Raw genomic sequence first — 25,483 nt, forward strand, 5'->3', positions numbered from 1 at the left:
TGAAATAAAAGTCAGCTCCTGATTGTTTACTTAAACCCAGTCGTCTTGGTTACACTCACTGGTCCGGCCAGTACAGTGAAAAAGCTACAGCTTGCCTGTTGTTTTTCTTGGATAACGTACGCCACTCCACGACAGTCAACAGACCAACAACGTAGTTTCAACGACAACGTTTCGTGCTAGTAAATTGACAACAACTTGTCTACACATCTCCTGAACAGGAAATACAACGGAGCATCGTTCGTAGCTGTTACCTTGACACTACGCAACACAGCTTGTGCGTCCTAGGCAGCAAACCAACAACGTTGAACAAAAATTGCCTACAAATAGTTGATTTACATCATGGATCCCAGTCACGCAGAGCAACAAGAAGAGGTTCAGCTTCCGAGGGGAGATGTCACTGAAGAACTAGAAGAAAATCCGTCCAAAACCACAAATTTAGATGAAAATGCCGAGACTAGGCGAGTGCGTGAACTTACCGAAAAGGGACATGGAGCCTTTATAGAACAACGTGACAAGTTCTATAACGACTTAGAGGCCCTATGGTCAAACCTAGACTCTCAGTTATTAGAAACGGCCAAGCCTCCTAACGACCTCCAGCAATTGTTAACAGCACAAGATAAAATTGTACAAGAATGTACTAAGTATCGCAGGCTCACAGACGAGTACTTGACATTTCTGAAAAATACAAAAACATTAGACCGCCTTCAAGACATTGATACGTGCAAATTCTCAACGGATATCCGAATGTCTAAAGTCGAACTGGCAATTGAAACTTTGCACGAGCATCGCCTTACCTTGACAAAGGCTAAATCTACAAAAACGAGGACATCTAAGGGCAAGACCACCTCGCACAGCGGGAACTCAAACTTCTTTGACCTGTCAAGCCTAGCACAGAGAAAGCGTGCCAAGGCAGAGTCCGCTAGATCGAAGATAGCCTTATCCGAGCAAGAAGCTGCCCTCCTAAAGCAGGAAGCCGTATTACAGGAACAGACCCTATACAGACAAACAGAAATATAGGCCGAAATGGAACAAGAAGCAATCCGTTCAGAACAAGAAGCAATCCGTTCAGAACAAGAAGCAATCCGTTCAAAACAAGAAGCCGTTCGTAGGAAAACTTTAATGGAACGGGAGGCTGCACATGCAACACGGGAAAAAGCCGAAATTAAAGCTGCTATGAACATTCTAGAAGCACAAAGAGAAGCTGCAGCCGCAGAAGCCGAGGCTCGTGTCCTGGAATACGACGACAGCCAAGCATTTAGCGATCTTCCTGATGAAAGGAAGACCCGCTCCAGCGTGTGCAAGATTTCGTCAATAAACTTCCTGTATCAGCTGTTGTAAAGGAAGTAACTGGACCTCAAAAGAAAAAAAAACAAATTTCTGTTAAGATCGAGCTGAGTCACGAAGCCGCAGTGTTCGTGCCATCCGTGGCACTGAACTTGCTGTCACAGACATCTGCTGTCTTGCCTTCCGATACTAAGTCACCGGAAGTTACGTTAATCCCAGACAAAAACTAGGCCTTTCAGATGAGAGCCCTTCTGAACACCAAAAACAGGGTGTTAAAGAAGTGATCCCTGTCTAACGCACACAACAAGATGTTATAGAAGAGATCCCTGTTTCACACCAAAAAACACGGCATAATAGAAGAGATCCCTGTTGCACACCAGCAGCAAATCAATCCCACGTCGGAGATAACTAGATTTCTTCTACGCAAAGACCTATTTTTCTCCAGGCTAACAATTTTTAATGATCAGGCTGAATCCTTCCATACATGGAAATCTAGCTTCAAAAATGTCATAGACGAATTACAAGTTTCTCACTCGGAACAAATAGACTTACTAGTACTAATTAAGTGGCTAGGGCCAGAGTCTGGTAAACATACCATAAGTATTAGGGCATCAAATGCCAACAACCCTACGAAGGCCTACAGCATCGGATGCAAGAAAAATTGGTACCGTTAATTTTTTTTACTATAGATGTTATGGCAAATGCTAGATGAGCGATATGGGGCTCCAGAAATGTTGGAAGCCTCTGTCAGGAGTAAACTCGACAAATTCCCAATATTGACAAATAAGGACAACGAATATCTCTATGAACTGTCTGACATTCTATCAGAAATAGAATACCACAAAGAAAATCCCAAGCTGGGATGTCTGCTAGCTTATTTTGATTCACCGACCGGAATAAACCATGTCATTGAAAAACTACCCTATGGACTTCAGGAAAAGTGGATTACAAGGGGGTCTAGATACAAATCTAACCACGACTTTGCCTTTCCACCTTTTACAGAGTTATCTGCATTTATCAGTGAAATCAGCAGAATTAAAAACGATCCTGGATTCATTTTTGGGTCAAGAGTCACACCAAGTTCAAAAGGTGCTGCGCCAAGGTTCACACCTCAGCCTGGAACAAAAATCAACGTTCACAAGACACTGACAGCGGTCGAAGAAAGATCTGGACAGACTGCACAGCTACAAAATCTGTGCATAATACACAATACCGAACAATCGCTAAATGAATGTCGTGGGTTCAGAGCTAAAACTATAGAGGAACGCAAGGAACTGTTGAGGCAAAATAATCTTTGTTACAAATGCTGTGATTCGACTATGCACAGAAGTCGTGATTGCAACGCGAGTATCAGTTGCAATGAGTGCGGAAGTAAACAACACACTACCGCATTACACACTAATCGAGTGTACCAAACCAAAGGTTGACCACCTTCACCGCCTAGATCAGTCGTCGGCGGGGATCAACTTGAGTTAGCTGAAACCAAGCTAACAACCTCTGTCAACTTGCACAGATATATCCAAAGACGGCAACAGTAGTAAATCTTGTGCCAAGATACTTCCAGTGAATGTCTTTCACAAAGATAATCAGGACAAAGTAATTCGCATGTATGCAATTATTGACGACCAAAGCAAACGGTCTCTCGTGGCTCCTGAATTCTTCAGCCTCTTCAACGTACAGGCAGAAATAAAAGACTATTTGTTATCCACATGCTCCAGCAGCAAGGTTACTTCCGGTAAACGAGGAAACGGCTTTGTCGTGAAGTCTGTACAAGACAATACTAGATTCAATCTGCCTGAACTGATTGAATGCGATAACATTCCCAATAATCGGAACGAAATTGCTACACCTGAGGATATATTGCAATATCAACACTTGCAAGAACTACAAAAACATATTCTTCCGATTGATGAAAAATGCAAAATCCTATTGCTCATTGGAAGAGACCTTATAGAGGCACATCATGTCCTTGATCAATGTCTAGGACCACCAAAGGCTCCATTTGCGCAAAAGTTAAACCTGGGTTGGATTATCGTTGGAGAAATACGCTCCAATAAGCAACATGTTCACCATGAACTCACTATAAAGGAAACAAATCCAACTTGCATTGTTGTGAAACCACATACCAAGAAATTACCTGAGTGTAATAAAACCAACACCCAGTCAAATGAAATTCAAACTGATTCGTTCAAACATTATCCCCGTTTACATGGGTAACCGAAAACGAAATCAGCGACTTCTATCGTCAGATTTGCAGAAGACGAAACGTTCATTTCGGAAGCAACACCACCAAAAGTGAATGCCAACAAAGAAAAGTACATCCGAAAACATTCAATTCCCAAGGAAAGCTTCAATTCGCTTTTGGATACACAAGGACAAGAGGAAAGCAGAATAGACAATTCCAACTTAAGTCACAGAGAAAAGGAACATGGCACCGGAGGGTTTACTGTATGCCGTAAACGTAAAGGAAGGCGTCCGTCTCACAAGACGTCCTCATTGGATCCGAGTCGAAAGGAGATTCTTCAATTAGAACTACGGCCATGGAGTTGGATTTTAGATCGCCGCGATCTCGTCGGAAACACCGCCTTGTCTAGGATAGAAGCTGTGAAATACCCAGCCTCTCGTTGGACTACTTCTAAGTGAAACTTTAGACAGTTGTTATATATTTAATATTTTATTTGTTTTTAAAGGCAGTGCTTTAAGGCCTGACTTTCAAGTCATGAGGTTAATCTTTTCATACGCAATCTATGCAGGGGGTCTTTTGGCCAGAAAAAGATCCGGAAATGTTCGAATTTCTCCTCTTCTTTTTATGGTATGATATGGTTTTTGTTTCTTTCATTTAGGCCATAGTTGTTTTTTTATTTGTTTTGCGTCCGCGTGCGGGTAGGTTTTCGGCCAATTTGTGTCAAAAACAAACACAAACTTTTTTTTGTTCGTCAGTAGAAAATCCGTATTTTCCGGGTTTTTCCAGCCGTGTTTTTGTGTATTCTTATACTCAAATCTATTTTGCGCTTTAAATAACAAGTACGCTCCTTATTTTAAGCGTTTAAGCGATCTTGACTTCGATACATGTGACAGCAGAAATGGCCAGTATAAATGTGCCGGCGAGCGAGATCGTTTGTGTTTCACTTTTCAAAGATAAAAGGATCGTTCTGGCTCCATATGCCTTTCCGCTCGCCGGCACAGAAACTTTTTCTCAGATCCTAGAGAGCCTTTACGTAGCCAGCATAAGAGACACGTTAAATACAAGATTCAATGAACTTATCACCATAGGGGATAAAACTCTGATAAAATGTATTTTTCATCTAGCTCTAACGGGGAAAAAATTGAAATGAATACATCTCTCAAGGCTATAGATGCTGTTAAAAGGTTTGGTGCATATGTAAGCTTTGAGCTGACTGACAAATTTTGTGAAAAAACTAATTCAAATCAACAAAAGAGTGCCCGGCTTTGATGTGCTTTAATGGTTCTTCCTTGGTACAGGTCTTACATTAGGTGTTCCTTACTTGCTTGAAGAAGAGTTACCTCCCATTTGCACAGTTATCTTATTTTATAATTGAAATAAATTTTTATACTTTTTTAAATGAAAAATAGTAGTTTTTGCAAATATTTCTAATAAATTTCTTTAAATGATATCTACTGTCTGATAAGATAGGATAAATTAGTATGTACATTTTTAATACCACAAGATATTAAGATATAAAACATAATTTCATTAGTTTATTTTCTGAAAAAAAGTATGCAGAACAAAATATTAATATATTGCCAAAAAGTTTACATAAAGTATTCCAATTATAGGAAGATAACTCTGCAAATGGGAGATAATTCATGCTTAAAGCATTATTGATTTGATACAGGGAATTATTGATTATACATAGGTTTTAATACAACATGACACATCTCAGATCAAAACATGTCTCTTCTCAAAGGCTTCAGTATAAATGGGAAATGTTTGAAATACCAAGGCCATTTCTCAGAATATAGTCATATCAAGTTTGTACGTTGCTAAATTTCCTGTTTGTCATGTTTGCTCTTTCACTTAGATATGACAGTATTGATCTAAAGTCACTGTTAATCAGTCCAGAACTTAAGCAGACTCTTGTGTTATTTTCTTTGTGTGTGTTTTTTTTCCTTGCTGTCTGGTAGGTTTTCTCAGAATCAGTTGACGCAAAACAAAGAAAAAAACAGACACGGCCTTACATTGGGGACTAAAGAAACGATCAGTGTGTATTGTTCGTTTTATAGAACTTGTTATTAATGTGTATTTTGCATTATAAGCAGTCAACCTGACTACAAACTATCATTATTTGTATTCCGTGTGGAAAGAGGTCGGGTCAATTTCGAGTGTTATCTGAGATCTAAAGATTTTTTAATTAGTTCAGACGTTGATATAACAATGAAAAGTCGACTGAACATGATTAATATTGCATCTTCTATAATTCAAAGCGGAATTCAGTTTATAAACGAGAAACCGTAAAGCGTTTTCAATTTCGGTATTAGTTATGTATGTTGTCTACGTATTATCCTGGTTCCCGGTACTACGTTCCGGGTATTAGCTATTTGATATATCTGATGTGTAACATTACGATCAGGTACCAGCCAATCTACGTGTGTATGTGTACATGATTTCCCGCCAAAATGATCGACTTACAGCTATGGAAAAATAGTCCATAAACGTTCCGTATAATGATATGCAAATTCATAATTAATCGTAACTTTTTTTATCTTTATATAATAAATATAACAAAATGGATTCCACAAAATTGAAAATAGCATTATTTTACGAGGATTTCTAATATTTTTTTCACTTCCGGGCGCAGTAATACGTATGTTTTGAAGGAGCTCGAAGAAATTGACAAAGTGAATTGAGAAGGAAACGGATAGATATACGTCCTTGCTATCAGGTAAAACAATTTAAATGTACAGAAAAAACACATTTACTTCACACAAATAGTACAGGCTTAAGCATTTTATTGTCTTATACACGACTGTAGTCTAGTGTTTAAACGACGGCGGTGACCTACAAGGTACGGGTCATACTGGGTCAAGTCTAAATATGTAAACATATCCACGTGCTATTAGGTAGAAAGCATCGTAATGCAATATCTGCAATTTTTTCCTCCTTTATACATCGTTTAACCAGATATATTTCTCTTTCAAATACACTTAAACACGGGTTGTATGTACGTATCTTTTCTAGTGTTTTCTTGTCCTTTAATATTAAAGTTCATTTGTTGATGTTTAAATATTTTTGAACGACTGAACACAGGAGTGAATGAATGCAACAATGATATATACTGAAGACTTGGTCTGTACAATGATAGTGTACGTATATCATACTGATAATTATTCTAGCAGTAATTATGTTAATTTAGGATGTAATGACAGGAATTCATGAGCTATGCCTCAGGCTTTCTGAAAAAATATCAATGACAATGTAAACAGGAACAAAACATTGACACGAATGATGCTCTCTTCTATGTTATAGTTATTTAGGTATGTGTGTTGCACAAGTTTCAAAAAAACTTAAGTTATAAAACTTTTTTTCAGGGCACAAACCCACTTTAAAGAGACTTGTCTACTGCCATACCAATCCTATTTTCATGCACCATTTGCAAGCAAGAGACTGAATGGTTTGCAAAATTAAAAATCAGGACGGTGTCCAATTAAACCAAAAGAACTAAACTGGATGAATATTGTAGGAGAAATCTAGAGTAAAGTTTTGATTTGTGAAATTGGTTTTCCTGAAAAGTCATTCATCCTAGCCTGCAGAAAGGAACTATAACTGTCCACCACCAACTGACGAGCTAATGTTGAGCTTCACATATGGAATTACTCAAATACCATCAATGTCTATGTTTTCAGCACAGATTTCACAAGTTATGACACAGCTGTGCTTTTTTTTATACCTGTTAAAGAGTTGTATACTAAATTTTATTTTTTTTTATCAATAAATATATCTTGTGTCATTTAAGAACTTGTATTTTGCCAAAAGATGCATACTAGTGAATGAAAGTGGTGCAGTTCATTTTGCTTTGGTATATAGAATTGAATTACAATTGTTCATGTTATTGGAATGCATATAAAAATAAGGAGATGTGGTACAATGTATATACATGATATTTAGTGAGTTTATCAAGCAAAAGTGAATAATAAATAGGTATAAGCAGTTACAGGTACTACTGTACAATCTCAAACAATGAGAAAAACTCATACCGTAAAGAGAATTTCATATTTAAGTTCATATTTAATAAGTTTTGTTTTTGCGTTGAATAATTTTCTTCTATTGTTTTAATTGCAAATATGGGAAGTGGTTAAAATGCTAATGAGACAGCTGTTGTGGCCACAGAGCCTTAATTGAAAACTTCTTTTTCATTCATACCGGTAGATTTTGCCTGGAGTTAGAAACATATCTGCCAACTTTTCAAAATGCACATGGTGGTTTTACGTGAAAGATGGTTCATATAGTCATACAAAACCTTCAAGGGGGCCTTCAAATGGAAGCAGGACAAGTCGCCCCACTGGCTAATCGCCCACTTTTAAAAAAACCGCCACAAACTGATTTATCAAATCGCCCCACATGTGAAACTGGTTTAATCATGTTAAATATTACTCATGCCAACCCGCCCTACTTATAAAAAAACGGTAATATTTAGATTAATATATATAATTAAAAATAAAAACTCGCACCACTTTAATGAAAACTAATCTACACAGAATACAAACAAACCGAAAATTAATTAATTACTATTATTGATATACTGAAACTATAATTCTAAAAAAAAATGTATTGTTGAAGAATAACTAAGTTTTGAAGCTTAGTTATTTGCATAACAGTTGAAAAGAAACCTGTTAATTGTATCATAATGCAATATAAGGAATTTAACTTATATTCAACGGGATAACATCTTTTTCCATAAGTGGGGAGAGTGGCAAGACCTTTTCAGCTTTTGGTCTTCGGTGCTGTGTGGCTTTTTGCCTTTTTCACTTTCGATCTTTTATATCTGGGCGTTATGTATTCGGGTTTAGTTTTCTGTTATTAGTTAATACTTCAGTTTCTTTATGTATATCTCTTTCATATTCATTTGATAAAATTTACTGTTTGCAATAGCATGAATTGTTCTATATAATAAGAATGTTCTTATCCCGGGCATAAAAACAATGCCGTATTTGGCGAAACCTTTTCAACTTTTTATCTCCAGTGCTGTACAACTTTGTACTTTTTTCTCTTTCGATCTTTTATATCTGGGCGTCACTTGGAAGTCCTGTGTGGACAAGGCGCGTTTTTGGCGTATTGAATTTTAAACCTGATGCTTTTTGTTATCTATTAATCATGTTTTTCTTTGTCTAATATGTTCTCCTATTTATTTGTATTGTAGTCCTGTAATATGTTGTCATTTCAATGTTATATTTAACTTTGCCATTAAAGTGCGAGGTTTGGCATGCCACAAAACCAGGTTCAACCCACCACTTTTATTCCCTTTAAAAGTGTACTGTACCAAGTCGGGAAGATGGCCATTGTTATATTATTGTTCGTTTCTGTGTGTGTTGCATTTTAACGTTGAGTCGTTTGTGTTTTCTCTTATTTTTGAGATATTGAGATCAGACGTGGCACGGTACTTGTCTATCCCTAATTCATGTATTTGGTTATCATGTTATATTTGTTATTCTCGTGGGGTTTTGTCTGATGCTTGGTCCGTTTCTGTGTGTGTTACGTTTCGGTGTTATGTCGTTGTTCTCCTCGTATATTTAATGCATTTCCCTCGGTTTTAGTTTGTTACCCCGATTTTGTTTTTTGTCCCTGGATTTATGACTTTTGAACAGCGGTATACTACTGTTGCCTTTATTTGGCATTACTAAATTCATCCTGGTTAATAATATATTTATCTAGATTTCACTGATTTCCATTAGGTGGGACCAGTTGGCAGGAGTAATATTAACGGAATTTAACTTATATACAACGGGATAACATCTTTTTACATGAGTGGGGCGAGTTGGCATTAGTAAATTCTTCCTGGTTAATAATATATTTATCTAGATATTATCGTTTTCTATAAGTTGGGGCAAGTTGGCAGGAGTAATATTAAGGGATATAACACATTTCACAAGTGGGGCGATTTGGTTATCCAGGTTGGGGCAGTTTTTTTTTTTAAAGTGGGGCGAGTTAGTGAAAAAGTGGGGCTATTTGCTAATGGGGCGATTTGTCATGGATTCCCTTCAAATATATTCTAATGTGGTTTTTGGCTTCTTCGTGCATAAACAAGCTCATTGCCATTGTTGAATTAATTGTTTTCTTTAAAATAGTCGACAAAATTGCTCTTACAAAATTTCCATTTGGGAGCCTCGAGCTCGATGGGGGAAATACTCTGCAAATACTGACAGTTGGCAGGTATGGTCATCAAAAAAGTTGATGTGTTACTATGTACATTTACCTTTATGTTACTTGATGTTCTTGCTATACACACAGTACAGAGACTAGTCAATCTTTGTGAACTTCTTTTTATGGGAGTCATAGAATATGCGTATACAATCAATAATTAAAAATAGTCTATTTATATTGAAAAGGAAAAGTTCTTATATGTCTAAAGAAGAGGGACGAAAGACACATAAGGGACAGTCAAACTCATAAATTTAAAGCAAACTGACAAGGCCATGGCTAAAAATGCATTTCATGGCGAGGCACAGAAAATATACTGTAAACAGTAGACTATAGATATAGGTGAACTAGGTACAAAAGAACTCTAAATCTTAAATTCTACAAACCACCTCTGTTCTATGGAAGATAATGATATAACTGGACTAGAAATACACACAACCTGTAATTAACTGCCTTTACAGCGCTTTCGCGCTTTGATTGATAATGGAATAGGGATGTCAGATAGACCTCAGACGGGGAGTGTTCTGTAACTTATTCATCATTTCTTCTTCAATTGATCATCATTTTATATTGTTAACGTTTCATTGCGTACACCGCTTTATGTGCGCCAGTTTTAGGAGTTTTATACAGGACAGTTTAGGAATCCGTGTTACTTTCCCCTCTTTCTGAGTGACGTAAACTGCTCAGCGAGTCGTGCGCACAACTACAAGGAACATTCATCGGACACGTTGTCCAAAGGAACAATTCGTGGCTAACCACAGCGTGAGTTACATTTAAACATTACGAATCATGTCTTTACATCAGGGATGAACTGTTTTAATATATTGTCCTATGTTATAAAGAAACTATTAACATTTTACCGTTACTGCTCCAAATGTTCATGGAAGGCTCTGGTGAACAGTTTACAGGTTCTATCTGCATGCAAAAAGCTATAGGTGCTCCTATCTCCTCTGATTAAGTTGTCTTTATATCTTTGAAACACACTGGGTTCCCAAGGCTGTGGTCTCAGTACGGATATTACTTTTGAGTTTTTTGAGTTATCTACCTTGGTTACATTTTCATTCAAGTTAAGGCTTTGTCATTCAAACTTTCTTCTTTGGTCTTGGCAGCATCTGGCCTGACATATTTCTTCCTAATTTCAGTCTTTTTATCCCACTCAACAACAGGAATTAGTCTCCTATCATCACCTCCCTTCTTAAACGGAACACTTTTGGATTTACTTGTATATGGCATCTTTGAACTCTGATGCCTATTTTGAAAATACTTCTGAATTTATACTTTTCCAGCATCATAAATCAACTGTGTCAAAAGTCAAAACACCACAAAAATGCAACTGATTGCATATAAATGCCAGATATTACAGCCTCTTAGAACCTTAGGGATGATAATGACAATTCAATAGAATTCCACCACATGACATGTCCCAATTCTAACCTAGGTGTGAAGTACCATAAAACCATCAAGCAGTCAAAAGAATCTTCACACATTCTGCTTCACAGAGTCATCTAATTATGAAGAATTGAAACTAACACCAAGAAAACAATCTAACTTTTATTTGATAAAAAGCAACTTTTTTTACAGTATAGTAATTAAAAATACATAAAAATTACATAATATTAAAATATACAGTTTTTTCTTTAATAATTAGTAAGATTAATGTATAATGAACAAACATATCATACATTGAGCTTAAAATCTCCTATAGAAAAAATTTATAAGCAAAAACTAGAGTTGACCCTATAGTTAAAAAAAATCAATCTGAAATATCCCAAAAAGGGTACAAGTCTAAAAAATGTAATTTTAGCCGCAATTTAATAGTAATACAAAAATAATTTGGCATTCAAGTCAGAATATGGTTCTTCTTTCTTAAATATTTTTTTCGTAATTTTCCGAGCAATGTTGAATCGGTTGCAGGTACCAGTCTTGTATTACATTTTCAGTTTCCGGTGCATGTCAAAACATGGAGGGTAATAATATAGTCCCAATTTTTCTGAATTATTTTCTGCACTGCCTATAAACTATTTGATTAAAACTTTGTGATGAATTGAAAGTACTATTTAAATGTAACAAAAATATGGCATCTTTTTTCAGAAATTAAAACAGGAAAGGGGAAGGATCTCATGTTTACTAGAAGTGGTGCGGTCGAATGAAAACAGCAAACAGAAAGTAGAAAAAGGAAGTTTTGACATTTAGGTTGATATACTTTTTATTCTTCGTGGCAAGGTGCCATTTTTTTTTGCATAAAATCATAGTATAACATTACTCAATGCATGATATGTAGACTAAATATTTTTTCTATGTAGCATTTTTAAATAAAAACTTTTTGAAGATCAGCTGTTTTGCATGTAAACCTATGGAACAATCAATTACAAGACTGCAACCATAAGGTGTTTACGCTTTCTTAAGAATGAAGAAGATCAATACGATAATACAAATGAAATATAGGGGGAGTTCCTGAAGTCACCACATCCCCTCCTGTTTGAGAACTTGGCAACGGTCGAGATCCCCACCCCTAAACCATTATATTCAAGTATTTGATAACATAATAAATCAAATGAAATTTAGGGGGAGTCCCTGGAGTCGCCTCACCCACTCCTGTTTGGGAAATTTGAAACGGTCGAGATCTCCAACCCTTAACCATATGTATTCATGTTTGTGACAATATAAAAAATCAAATTAAATATAGGGGAATCTCTGTGGGTCACCCCACCCCTGCTGTTTGAGAATTTGAAAACGGTTGAGATCCCCACTCCTAAACCATATAAATTCATGTATGGGACAAAATAACAAATCAAATGAAACATAGGGGAGTCCCTTGGGTCAGCCCACACCCTCCTGTTTAAGAATTTGAAAGCAGTTGAGATCCCCACCCCTAAACCATATATATTCATGTATGGGACAATATAACTAATCAAATGAAATATAGGGGGAGTCCCTAGGGTCACCGTACACCCTCCTGTTTGAGAACTTGGAAGCAGTCAAGATCCTCACCCCTAAACCATATATTCTCATGTATGGGACTATATAACAAATCAAATGAAATATAGAGGGAGTCCCTGTGGTCACCCCACCCCTCCTGTTTGAGAACTTGGAAACGGTCGAGATCCAAACCCCTAAACAATATATATTCATGTATGGGACAATATAACTAATCAAATGAAATATAGGGGGAGTCCCTGGACTCACCCTACCCCCTCCTGTTGGAAAACTTGGAAACCAATGAGATCCCAACCCCTAAACCATATATATATTCATGTATGGGACAATATAACAAATCAAATCAAATATGGGAAGTCCCTAAGGTCACCCTACCCCCTCCTGTTTGAGAACTTGAAAACCGTCGAGATTCATACCCCTAAACCATATATATTCATGTATGGGACAATATAACAAATCATTTACATTTACTATGGTCAGACCTCAACTTTGATTCCTGTAGTAGTGAACATTTGTCTGATTTGTGTTTCATAATTTTTGTACTATAGAACACAAACTCAATTTCTTTCCAGGGAAACATTAAGTCCATTCATACTATTACAAGTTCGTACTAAGTCAACTTGTACTACTAACAGTCAACTAATACCAACGTTAACTACCAACTAGAACAACTGCAATCATTGCGAACTTGTACCACTGCATACTCACCATTAAAAATATACATTGATATATGCATTGCTTTTGAAAACCTTGATTACATATAAATCATTTGCCTATTAATTCATAAACATAAATGTACAATATATGAATGTTTAATGTTGAAGCAACATTTCCACAGTTTTCATAATTACGTTAGCTTGGTTTTTTGTTAACTGCTTTCAGCGCTTTGATTTTATTAGTTATTATTGGGTTTGAACTAGCTGTCAGTAACTGCGAATACTCACAGATCTGTACTTAGTGTCTTTTTGTTTTGGGGATATACAAGTACCCTGCCACGTCCATTCTGTGTGTTGTTGTTAGATGTATTTCAATTTGTATTCATCTGATGAGTTAAGACTTTTTCAACTGATTTTTATTGCGTGTTCTTATGTTCTTACTGTTACACCACTCTCCCAGGTTAGGACGATGATTGGGGCCAGCTAAAATGTTTAACCCCGCCACGTTCTGTATGTTTAGGTCCCTAGTCACGAGCCTGTAATTCAATGGTTGTCGTTTGTTGTGTTACATATATCTGTATTTTGCTTATTACTTAAAAAAATTGTACATACATTAGGCCGTTATTTTTCTCGTTTTAATTGTTTTACATTTGTCATTTCGAGGCCTTTTATAGCTGACTATGGCTTTGCTTATTGTTGAAGACTGTACGGAGACCTATAGCTGTAAATCACTGTGCCATGTTGGTCTCTTGTGAAGAGTTGTCTCATTGCCAATCTTACCCTACTTTATTTTTTATATATGAATGATAACTTGGCAGAAATTTACACTCGAATAGACAACATATTCGACTGATACAATAATTCACAGCATTGATTTTGTTTTGTTATGTAATCCAAATATTTATGAAATCCCCTGTTTTCGTTGTTTTGGTGAGGAGGCTAATTGATGGCTTCATAATAAACAAAGACTTTCATATGAATGCATCTAATTTACTACTTAAATCAAAATACTATAGAGTTAATGTTCATTTTTGGTTAGGTCTGTTACTATCGACTCGGCTGTGTTGATTCTGGAACGAAAAAATAATTACGTATTAATGTTATATATAAGAAATTGTACGCATAAACTATGACGAATTAGTAAATTCTTATTAACAGATATTGAATAAGAAACCTTGCAAGATATTTGTATTGCATTTTGAGATTTATTGCTGTGTTATATTTTAACAGAAAAGATAAGTATAACTTAAGCTAATTGTAGATTTCTTTTTCTTTATTGTAAAACCACAGGTATCAGAGTTAAGGACAGTTTCATATTAGCAGTTTAATTACTTTGAGGCTGAGCGGGATTTCTTAAACACATTTATTTATGTTTTGTCTGTACTTTTTCCTCTTTGATAAAGTTGTGATAGAGTTCATCGCTTTCCATTTTCATCAAATATAACTTTTGTGTTTAAAACACCTTAAGTATACCTTTACTATTTTGTTTAATATGTAGGCACAGAGTGTTATAAAGATTAAAAAGTAATCTCAATTTAACCCCTACATATCTTTGTATACCCATTACTAGCCAATTATCTCGTCCGTGTTACTTTTTATTGTTATTATTAATAAGTGTTTTTTATTTTCATTTTTAAAGCATAAAGTTTAATGAAACCATAATTAATATAACACCATTGATAGCAATTGACAAAAAGGTAATATTTAAAGCAGTTGACGATGAAATACCTGTTAAACATTTTTTGATTTGAACGTCACTGATGAGTCTTTTGTAGACAAACGCGCGACTGGCGTGAATACAAAATTCAATCCTGGTATCTATGATGAGTTTATATAACAAACTAACCTGTTTGCATACATGCGTTACATTTACATGTTCCCGGTCTTAGTTGTGGAATCCTTGCCTCTGTTTTAATTGAGAGATCTGGACACGATAGCTGTACCGTCATGTAATTCAATATTTCTCCAGTGCAACATTTACAGTGTTGGTTATATGGGTCCTGTGATCGTCCACCAATAAGAGATTCATCAGCCAGCATTAGTTGAGGTAACTGCATACTAGCTCCACATCCACCAGTACAGTAAGATAGTGTTACACTTTCATCAGATGTACAGATACTGGAGTTAAGTTTATATTCTAGAACCTTTGTAACTGTTGCCATTTCACAGGTTGCTGAAAGATTATGAATACATTAAACTTTGTTGATATCATGTACATGTACAACTCGAGAAAAAAATCTCTACCCTACTCTAAAACCAAAATTTAAAACACACTTTCTATCCCTTTATCATATCTAATAGTTCTTCAACCAAAATCAGTTTAGTTTTTGGTAGAGTAGTTATTCTTGGTCTTATCCATTTATGTTGGTAGCTGTTGTGGTATTTATGAGATGAACTACAACACGAAGTATGCTTACTGAAGTTATCGGCGCATTATCATCGTCAAAAGTCTAAAACCTAAATTGATTTGATTAAAAATATTCTAATTGAAATGACAAAGCTACATTTTTACCTGTCTATTTTGCAAATTTGATAATGATTTGTTACAGTTTTTCGTTTATATAATGACATACATGTTTTTGTAGTTATCAAATGCAGCTACAATGTTACAACAGTTTAGAAAAAATACAATATAGTTATACCAAATTGTGTTACTCTCACAAGGAAATATGGTTTAGTGGAACTTTTGAGATTCCTGTCAATTTTAGGACTTTTTTTTATTGCAATTTGTCTACCTCCTAATTCTCAATAGCTTTATTTCTTCAGAATTTGCATGAGATTCATTTAGGATGAGACATGAATAGATAAAGTTCCAGATTTAAATATAGACACAGAACTCATTATGTGCCTTGTTTTCAGTTTCTGGTATATTTTTTTAAGCCTCTGTTACTTATTAAAGTGCACATATGATATAAACATTGCAAAAACGAAGATTAATCTAAGTCGTTCCTTATGTTCTAGATAACTGTTTAGATTTTTTCTTTGATAAAATAAGTGAACACTATACTTTAATTCAAATGCATATACGTACTTTTCTCTGGTATACATGATCTGCAACAAGAGTCATTACTTGCAAATTCCAGCACTTCACCCTAAAATATTCAACAGATTGTCTGATTAAACTCTTGAAAATGATTGGTTATAAGATAAGTTATTTATTTCTCATTCAATAATTTTGCAAGATATAAAATGACAAGAAAAACCAGATGCTTTATATAAGGTATCAGAAGATTCAGATCCCCAATACTTCTATTATAATCATTCACCTCAATCTATTACTTCATACCCGATAATAATTTGACCATTCAAACAATGAATTTTAGTAGTCATGCATATCAAGAATGCACACGCTCTAATGACATGTTGAGTGGTGTTTGTGTTACGCCTCACATTAACCTTTAAACACGTTCTAATGAATAAATTGATTGAATTTTGGGTTGTTAACGCCACTTTTGGGCTATTTAGTAGCGGCCAGTTTTTATTGCCGGAGGAAGCCGGAGAACCCGGATATATTTGCATTACTTACCGGTAGACATCCAGTAGGCTCATTACACATTGGAGCACATGTTACTTCACCATTTACACATTCGCACTTTTCGCATTTATTTTGGAACAAAGCACCAGGCTGTAAATAAAAAAAAATAAACATCTAAAGAACAGAAGACATCAAGCTAGAAAAGAAGTCAACCATCAGTAGATACATGTACATGTATGGCCTAAGATTGCTATCACTTGTTGAAATTAAAATTTGATGTACAGTGAAGAACCTCAAATGACGGCAAAAGTTCGAATTTCATCATTTTCACCTTACCGTTCAAAGTTACAGAAATTGATAGTTGCTAGGATGATACTAGATCGTTAGAAAAAAATATTGGGTTTCTTTATTATCAATGGTTAGCTACTTTTTGGATTTTTTTTCATTCCAACAATAGTTCCATTTGAACATTCTTACAGGCTTGAACATGTTTCAGAAGTAAAATGCAACTTTTGGTTTTTATTGATTTCTTCCAAACTATAAGGGATGTCAACTTTATTTGTATCATTGTAAGAGAAACATTTTGTTTATTTGTTATAAACGCTTCCATTGACCAGTTGCACATTTTCCGTTTGATAAGAAGATAACTATAGGTTCCTGTATGGCTGCATATTTGTAAATGTAACACCCAAATTATACCAGATGGTTTTTTACTGTTTAATGTTGCAACATATCGACTGATTGTCATATTCGGAGCAGCTCGAAATGGCAATTGTATTTTATTACAGTATGATATAGTAAGTAATAAATAAAGGTATAATTAGTCAACTATTACACTATATGTCACTAGCCTGACCGTTTGGATTTACTTTGAATTAAAAGTAAAGCATGGGGCTGGTCGATTTTTGTTTGAAACTTAAACACATTAAACACTTGTATCTAAAATTCAACATACCATGTATTCTTCGCCACCAAATTGGCATTTAGCACATTCCTCGTAAGTAACACATGCACCCTGTTCATTCCTGAAGAAATTATCTGCACAGATACACCCTTCATGATTACAATTGGTATCAATTTCTACAGGACTAGTTAAGTTGGCGCAATATTTTTCTGCACATGTTGAAAACGTGCTCCACATTTCGTTTTTCTTATCACATTCTGGAAATAGTAACAAGAACCTTTGTAGTGGAAATAATAGACAGTACAACTTGCAAAACGGTTTTTTTTTAAATTCCAAATTGATTTATTGTCAAAACTTATAATAGGCAATAAGTCAACTGTGAAGGAGAAAGTTAAGGTCTTAAATTCGAATGTGTTTGACAATTTGACTAGTTTCTCTTAAAAAAATATAAAAAAAAACAAAAAAAAAACAAACAACACGGGACATCTCTTTGCTATATTTCTGTTTGTCTGTTTGTTTGTGTTTTCACGATAAATGTTTATTCAGTAAGCTAATAAAAACTCGAACTATGAAAAACAACCCCAAAAACCGTAATGAATAGGCCAAGTGAAATCCATGCAATATGACTCATGGTATAAAGGGTATAATTGTTTGTCTTTGCTTGATGAAATACGTTGTAACCCCATGTTAGTAAATTTCGTTTGAATGTGAATTCACTATTTAGTTGTAAACAAAATTCTGTTCTTAAGATATCATTTCCTCTTAAATTTCTGTCAACTACCCTGATTAACTAACAATCTCAAAATGACTGTTTTCGTAAGATAAAAAAACACAATTGAATCTTATATGCTTGTTATTGAATTTTTTAATCTGCCCTACATCGGTACAAAGGCTATCCTTGACGTCTTGAACTCAATTTACAGTACAATGTGAGATATGAGATGTACATCTTTAGCTTTACTAAATAAACAAACTCTCACACAATTGTGAAAATTGTATTATACGAGGAAATAGTTATAACAATTACCACATGGTGGAAGATGACATTCTTCAACGAGGACATGTTCCTGTGGACAATCTTCCCCACCACTTTGTAATGTGCCCAGAACTTGTCTTGATCCTTTGCCACAACCTTGTTCATTATCACTTACACACATGCTGTTTGGTTCATAAGTGTAGATACATGTACCTGAAAAATAGTTCAATTTTTATATGAGCAAATATTGTAGTTGTAATACAATTTAATTAGTACTACCTAAAAGAAAACTTTTTTTTACATTTGTAGTAACTGTTAATGTTTTATAAACGTGCCAAGTACTACAGCGTTAAGATTATTCTTCAAGTCCTGTTCTAAAAAAAAACATGAATTGAAGTACTCGTTGACAATTTGACATTTGAGTTTAATGCTCTATCCTTTTCAATTGATTTTCAACTTCGTACTTTATTTGCCAATTTAAACCATTTTGATTTGAGCGTCACTAATAGGTCATCTGTAGAAGGAATGCGCGTCTGGTGTACAACTTAAAAAAAACGGCTTTTTTTTTAAACTTAGTCTATTACTTTTTTTTTTAGTATACAGACAATTGACATATTTCTCATCATGATATTAGCTGCAACCTAAATGGTAAATTTATTTATATTACTGTTTGATATCCGTAGACAACTCTGAATGTATGTGAACAGTTTCTTATTCATTACGCGTGTACAATTACCAATTAAGCCATGACCAATGGAATATATTTACTACACACTTTAGAAAAATATGAATACATTTTTTAATCACTTTCTTAGAAACATTTATAACACTGCGAATTTTAAATCATTGAGATAGAGAAATAGTACTATGAATATGAAAACATAATAAATAATGAAGTACACCTACAATTTTCAGTTGGACATTCACGGTTTTCAGTAAGTTCTATAGATGGACACAGTGTAGAATTGAATGAAGACAGGAATTTTCGTGATCTTATTCGTTCTTCTTCAGGATTGCAACTACTAAGACAGTCTGACCAATCACTCCACTCGCCAACGGCACAACCTTAATAAATGATAATACATCAAATCATAGCTTGTGTAAGAAAATCAGGTTTACTCATCATAATTGAAATTGCTGGAATGTGTTGAAGAGTAGATTGGAATTTATGCATAAAGAAAACACCATTTTTTCAATATTTATCCTTTAAAATATTGATACAAACAAAGACAATACTTGCAGCAAATTTAAAATCATATGTGAAATGTAAAATCATAATGATAACTGCCTCTGAATTACAATAAAGATAACCCTCATCAGATTTTTGAACCTTTGCAGATAACTCTAAATAATCGTTTTCCACCTTTTCAAATTCTAGTTGAAGACATAGTGTTATAATTCAGAACACTTGGTTAACAATTCATTCCCAAAATTACTTGAATAAAGTGCAGTAGTTCTGACATACTTGAAACACCACTTGAGTAACGGAAAATAACTATACACGGACAGTTCGGCTTTAACTTTTTAGTAGCATGATCAAAGACAAATCATCAAAGATCAATTTTTGTTGCATTGCTTTCTGTATGATATAAATTCATATTCAATAACTTCTCATCAGTAAGCAATGATAATAACACAACATTTATGGTAGAAAGTCAATATATAATATCTTGCATGAACTTACACAGAAATTGAATGCACAATTGGAAAATATATCGAGAAACGGTTTTCATGGTTTTGTTCAGTAACATGTATTGTATTTTATTCTTTATAAATCGATCTAGAATTAGAATGATTTCAACTTTTTTGTAGAATTGAAGAGAATATTTGTTTATTGCATGCTAACTTAATAAGATAGTTACATGGGATATCCTCGTTACAAGTTTCATATTCCTGGTTTTTTCCGCCGCAGACAGCTCCATCACACAAAGGCATTGGGTCATTACATTGTCTTGTTCTTGTCTTTTGACCACCATTGCAAGACATTGAACATTGTGACCATGGTGACCAATCTGACCAAGCACCATCAACTTAAATCAAAAAGTGTCTTGTTAAAGTTTTGCGGTTGATATCGTATACATGTATATTTGTATTTTTCTGAATAGATTTGCAGCAATAGTCATACTCATTTTGTATTGCTTTTATAAGCACAGTTGAATGTACTCGGTCAATCAAAAAGAGTGTTTTAAAATCATATAATACATTTTCATGAGTGTTCCAATTGAAGTAAACAATACCCACTATAAGAAAAAGACATCAATTTTTATTTATGCATCTTAAGCAATTCAATATCAACTGAAATAACGCAATCATCCTTATCAAACACGATAGACAATAGACTGTCCTTATGCGATTCAAATAGCAAACTCCGCCAGATCAGTCGAAAACAAATTATAATACTATATGGATATTGTTTTCCCTTTCTTGTCCAGCATGTAATTAATAGCTAATACAATAATCATGAACAGGCAATGAACCTGAAAGAAATAAATCAGTTTACATTCATATCCTTACCATTTGTGTCTGGATCTTTCAAACATTGAGCGCCTTCCTTGTAACAGTAACTGTAGAAAATAAGAAATTTCATTTTTAAAATCAGACAGTTAATATTTTATTAGAACTTTGTACCATATGCATAATTGTTACTTAACAATATCATTACGCAACTTAGCTTGCCTGATATATCAAAGATGGTTTGTGGTGGAAATGTTTTACAGTTACTCTTGAACTACAATCAATCTATACCTTCAAAAGAGAAAAACACTTTTTATCAAAATATTCAAGAAACTACCATTTTTTAATAATGCAATCTTAGGCCTGGACTAAGTCGGGTGTGTCTATTTTTCTGTGTTGGTCTTTGCATTATGTATTCGGGTTTTGTTTTCTGTAATTAGTTAATTATACTTCAGTTTCATTATGTATATTTTTTTTATTCATTTGATAAAATTTACTGTTTGCATAGCATAAATTGTTCTAAATAATAAGGATGTTTTTGGCGTATTGAATTTTAAACCTGATGCCTTTTGTTATCTATTAATCATGAGTTTCTTTGTCTAATACGTTCTCCTATTTATTTGTATTGTAGTCCTGTAATATTATGTTGTCATTTCAATGTTATATTTAACATTGCCATTAAAGTGCGAGGTTTGGCATGCCACAAAACCAGGTTCAACTCACCATTTTTATCTTTAAAAATGTCCTGTACCAAGTTAGAAAAATGGCCATTGTTATATTATAGTTCGTTTCTGTGTGTGTAACATTTTAACGTTGTGTTTCCGTTGTGTCGTTTGTTTTCTCTTATATTTGAGTGTGAAATCACATTACTATAAGACGTGTCACGGTACTTTTCTATCCCAAATTCATGTATTTGGTTTTGATGTTATATTTGTTATTTTCATCGGATTTTGTCTAATGCTTAGTCCGTTTCTGTGTATGTTACATTTTAATGGTGTGTTGTTCTCCTCTTATATTTAATTCGTTTCCCTCAGTTTTAGTTTGCTACCCCAATTTAATTTTTTGTCCATAGATTTACGAGTTTTAAACAGCGGTATACTACTGTTGCCTTTATTTAGCTTCACTTGTTCAGTTTTATTATATTGACAAATTACTTTAAGGCTAATCATTAATTTGTTCATGTAAAATTGACTTTCCTATTAAATACAACTGCTACGAACTTTTTTTGTTTTAGTGGGTAGTCCCTAGACCAGAAATCTGTAGGAGATGGTTTAGTTCATTTAATTATTTTTCAAAATGATAGGTTCACTACTTTTTAAAAGAATATATTTACCATTTAATGCATCCTCCATTCTGTGCACGTACAAGATCTCCGACACCATATGACACACCGTCAACTTCACATACGTGACATTCTGTTGTATTTTTTGGTGCACAGCTATCTGTTTCTACAGAACTACCACACAGTTCAGAGTTCCCAATGATTAAATCTCTATAAATTATTAGAATTCAGTTAATATACTTAGTAAACCTTCAATGACTGAGATCTGACATTTTATACATAATTCATGTTGAACTCACCTGGTGCACAGGTGTTTTCTCAATTTGACTACTAGTATTAGTATATTGCTGTTATAAAATTTTAGTAGTTATGTACACAATATATTTTTTTCCTATATTTTCAAAACACGTAATGAATAATCATGATAATATGCAAAGATATATACATTATCCTTTACAGTATAGCTTTTAATGGACAAAAACAAAACACAAATAAAAAACGGGAGCCTACTACAAACGACCAGTCTTCAACAATGTGGATGAACTCACATGTATCGATGACATATTTTGTTATTCCATCCAATAAGTACATAAACAAAGATAAAAAACTGCAAAAACTGAAAACAATGACATTGATGTATGCAGTCTAAAGCTTTGGGATGTCGTGGTTTATTTTTACTATCCTCTGTCGTTCTTCACTGAACAAATCAATAACACCAATTAATTTTGACAGCTGTGCCATTTTAATTTTAAAATAAAGTGGACTTTTTGTCGGTTTTTGTGTTGAATAAAAAGACATTTTGAAAGGAAGCAAAACGCCGAGTGACAACTCATTTCATAAAACACCAGCCTAAGTCATCGTAACGGTCGGTGAATAACGAGAAATAAACACACACCAAGATGAAAACATCACCCGTTTTTACATACAAATCTGCTCTTGTTGCAATTGGAATTCATAATTTCTTTAAAGCATATTGCATTCTAACTTGTATCTTCTTTTTACCCCTGACTCGACACTGCTATCACATTCTCTCCACTTTAAGGCATATTGAATTCTTACCTATATCTTCTCCTTATCCCTTACCTACTCGCAATCGTTATCACATCCCCCCCCCCCCCCCCCCCTTTAAGGCATATTGAATTCTTACCTGTATCTTTTCGTTACCCCTGATTCGCAATTACTATCACATTCTCCCCACTTTAAGGCATATTGAATTCTTACCTTTATTTTCTCCTTATCCCTGACTCGCAATCGTTATCCCATTATCCCCACTTAAGGCATATTGAATTCTTACCTGTATCTTCTCTTTACCCCTGACTCGCAATTGTTATCACATTCTCCCCAGCTGGTCCATTCTTTCCATTCACAACCTGCAATGTTTTATTGAAATCAAATAAACATTTAGTTTCATCCTTATTAATGTATCAGTACACTATAATTCAAAGTTTAATGTGCGCTGTTTTGTATGGTGTAAAATTAGTCGTTGCAGGAACAATTATTTACAAGGTCTTAACATGGGTAGCACTATTTTTAAACAGCGTAAGCAGAGTTTATTTAAAACATTTTCAAATAATGCATACACTGTGTTTAATTCTAATCATGGCTACATGACTTACTTCGATAATTGGAAAACAAGAACTCATTTACGTTCGAAGAGGGCCCATAACATAAGTTAGAAAAAATCTTGATTCTTTTATAAAATAATTCTGTCCAACAAACTGTTTTATGATTTAATATTGTAAAATGAAGTCTTTCGTTACCTTGTGAAATAAGAATTCATTTTCAGACCTTTTTTTCTTTAATTATATATGCAGTGAATATATTTGTTTGATAATGTTCTTCACTACAGAAAATTATAAGAGACTTGAATATCTATAAAAAAAAAATAGAATTAGTAATCTTCAGAAACAAGTTGTTCAATGCAACAGAGAGATTATTTATAGAGTGAGGCATGCTCGTTCGATTGAAAGTACGTAAAACCATACAAACATGAATTCTTATCAATCTAACGTGACCTTAATGGATGACAAAGTCATTCTTAATACCTAGCCAAAAGATGGAAGACAAATTAACAAAAAAGATTTATCACATATTAGACGACTTACATTCTGGTACTGTTTCACATGTGACATTTCCAGGTCCATTACAAGTGCTGTGAAAAATTAACATAAATCTTTACAAATTCAATAAACTTAAATTGAAGTCTGAGAATGCTATTCACATAGTACGTCGATTACAATACCCAACTTATCATAAGTTGTAATAATTAGATATTCATTAAACGCGTGGTCATACCATGAATACAAAATGAAATAGAGATAAAGAATGAATACAAATGCATGAGTAAAGATTTAAACCAAGTTATCGTAAAACACTGTGATTTCAAAACTTTCTGCCTTTACTACAACTTAAATGAGGTTAAGTTAGCCATGAAGTTGTATACATGATCAATTTGAGTTGGTAAATAATAGTAAATTTAAATGGGTTAATTTACCATTTTTGACAAGGTGAAGGTCCTGGGAAAGTCATTCCGACATTAACTGGTACTCCGTCAGATTTGTAGCAGACACAGTTCTCTACTGGAATACAGTTGTCAGTGGCTTCATTAATAACATATCCTTCTTTACAACCACATCTTGGTGAAAAGTCTTCATCTTCGGAACAAGTTTCAGGATATTGTAAGGTAAAGCATGACATCTCACATCGAGGCTCTTTAATTAAGATTCTTGGATCCTTACATTCTGAAACCACAAATTCTGATTTATTTCTAGTAAAGGTTAATTAGAGATAAATGAATTAACTAGATAACAAAAGTGATCAAACATTTCTGTTGATAAATTGATACCATCACAGAAATAAATAAAAAATATCTTTTAAAATCATCAAAAATAGCAGGCTCATGAAGAAGTGAAATGCGCGGTTTTCTAGAGCCACCATTAGCGTTTGAATCAATACAGTTGGAAATTCAAATCATAGAAAAACCCGAAGAAATTAACAGACAATAATTCCACTTGTTGTCAAAGTAATGAAATTCTTTGCGACTGTGTGAGAGGTCAAAATTAGCTATGAAACCAGATTTAATCCATCATTTTCTACATAAGGACATGTCTATACCAAGTCAGATATATGACAGTTGTT

The 25,483-nt window shown here is 34.2% G+C and overlaps 1 protein-coding gene across 1 annotated transcript in view; it reads right to left on the minus strand.

The window, feature by feature from the left end:
* Nucleotides 1-14,223: 14,223 nt before the first annotated feature.
* Nucleotides 14,224-25,483, minus strand: part of LOC139513596 (mucin-3B-like) — a 204,456-nt gene continuing 193,196 nt past the window's right edge. The window contains exons 184-196 of the mRNA XM_071302241.1: nt 24,840-25,086; nt 24,451-24,497; nt 23,640-23,715; nt 22,397-22,555; nt 21,124-21,173; nt 20,472-20,639; nt 19,516-19,674; nt 18,661-18,822; nt 17,685-17,890; nt 16,781-16,879; nt 16,286-16,346; nt 15,101-15,427; nt 14,224-14,324 (exon numbers count right to left, since the gene is read on the minus strand). Of these exons, the coding sequence (XP_071158342.1) occupies nt 14,302-14,324; nt 15,101-15,427; nt 16,286-16,346; nt 16,781-16,879; nt 17,685-17,890; nt 18,661-18,822; nt 19,516-19,674; nt 20,472-20,639; nt 21,124-21,173; nt 22,397-22,555; nt 23,640-23,715; nt 24,451-24,497; nt 24,840-25,086 (1,784 nt within the window). The 3' untranslated portion in view covers nt 14,224-14,301. The remainder of the gene's footprint in view (nt 14,325-15,100; nt 15,428-16,285; nt 16,347-16,780; nt 16,880-17,684; nt 17,891-18,660; nt 18,823-19,515; nt 19,675-20,471; nt 20,640-21,123; nt 21,174-22,396; nt 22,556-23,639; nt 23,716-24,450; nt 24,498-24,839; nt 25,087-25,483) is intronic.

The sequence above is a fragment of the Mytilus edulis genome, chromosome 2, assembly GCF_963676685.1.
Source record: "Mytilus edulis chromosome 2, xbMytEdul2.2, whole genome shotgun sequence".
Lineage (NCBI taxonomy): Eukaryota > Metazoa > Mollusca > Bivalvia > Mytilida > Mytilidae > Mytilus > Mytilus edulis.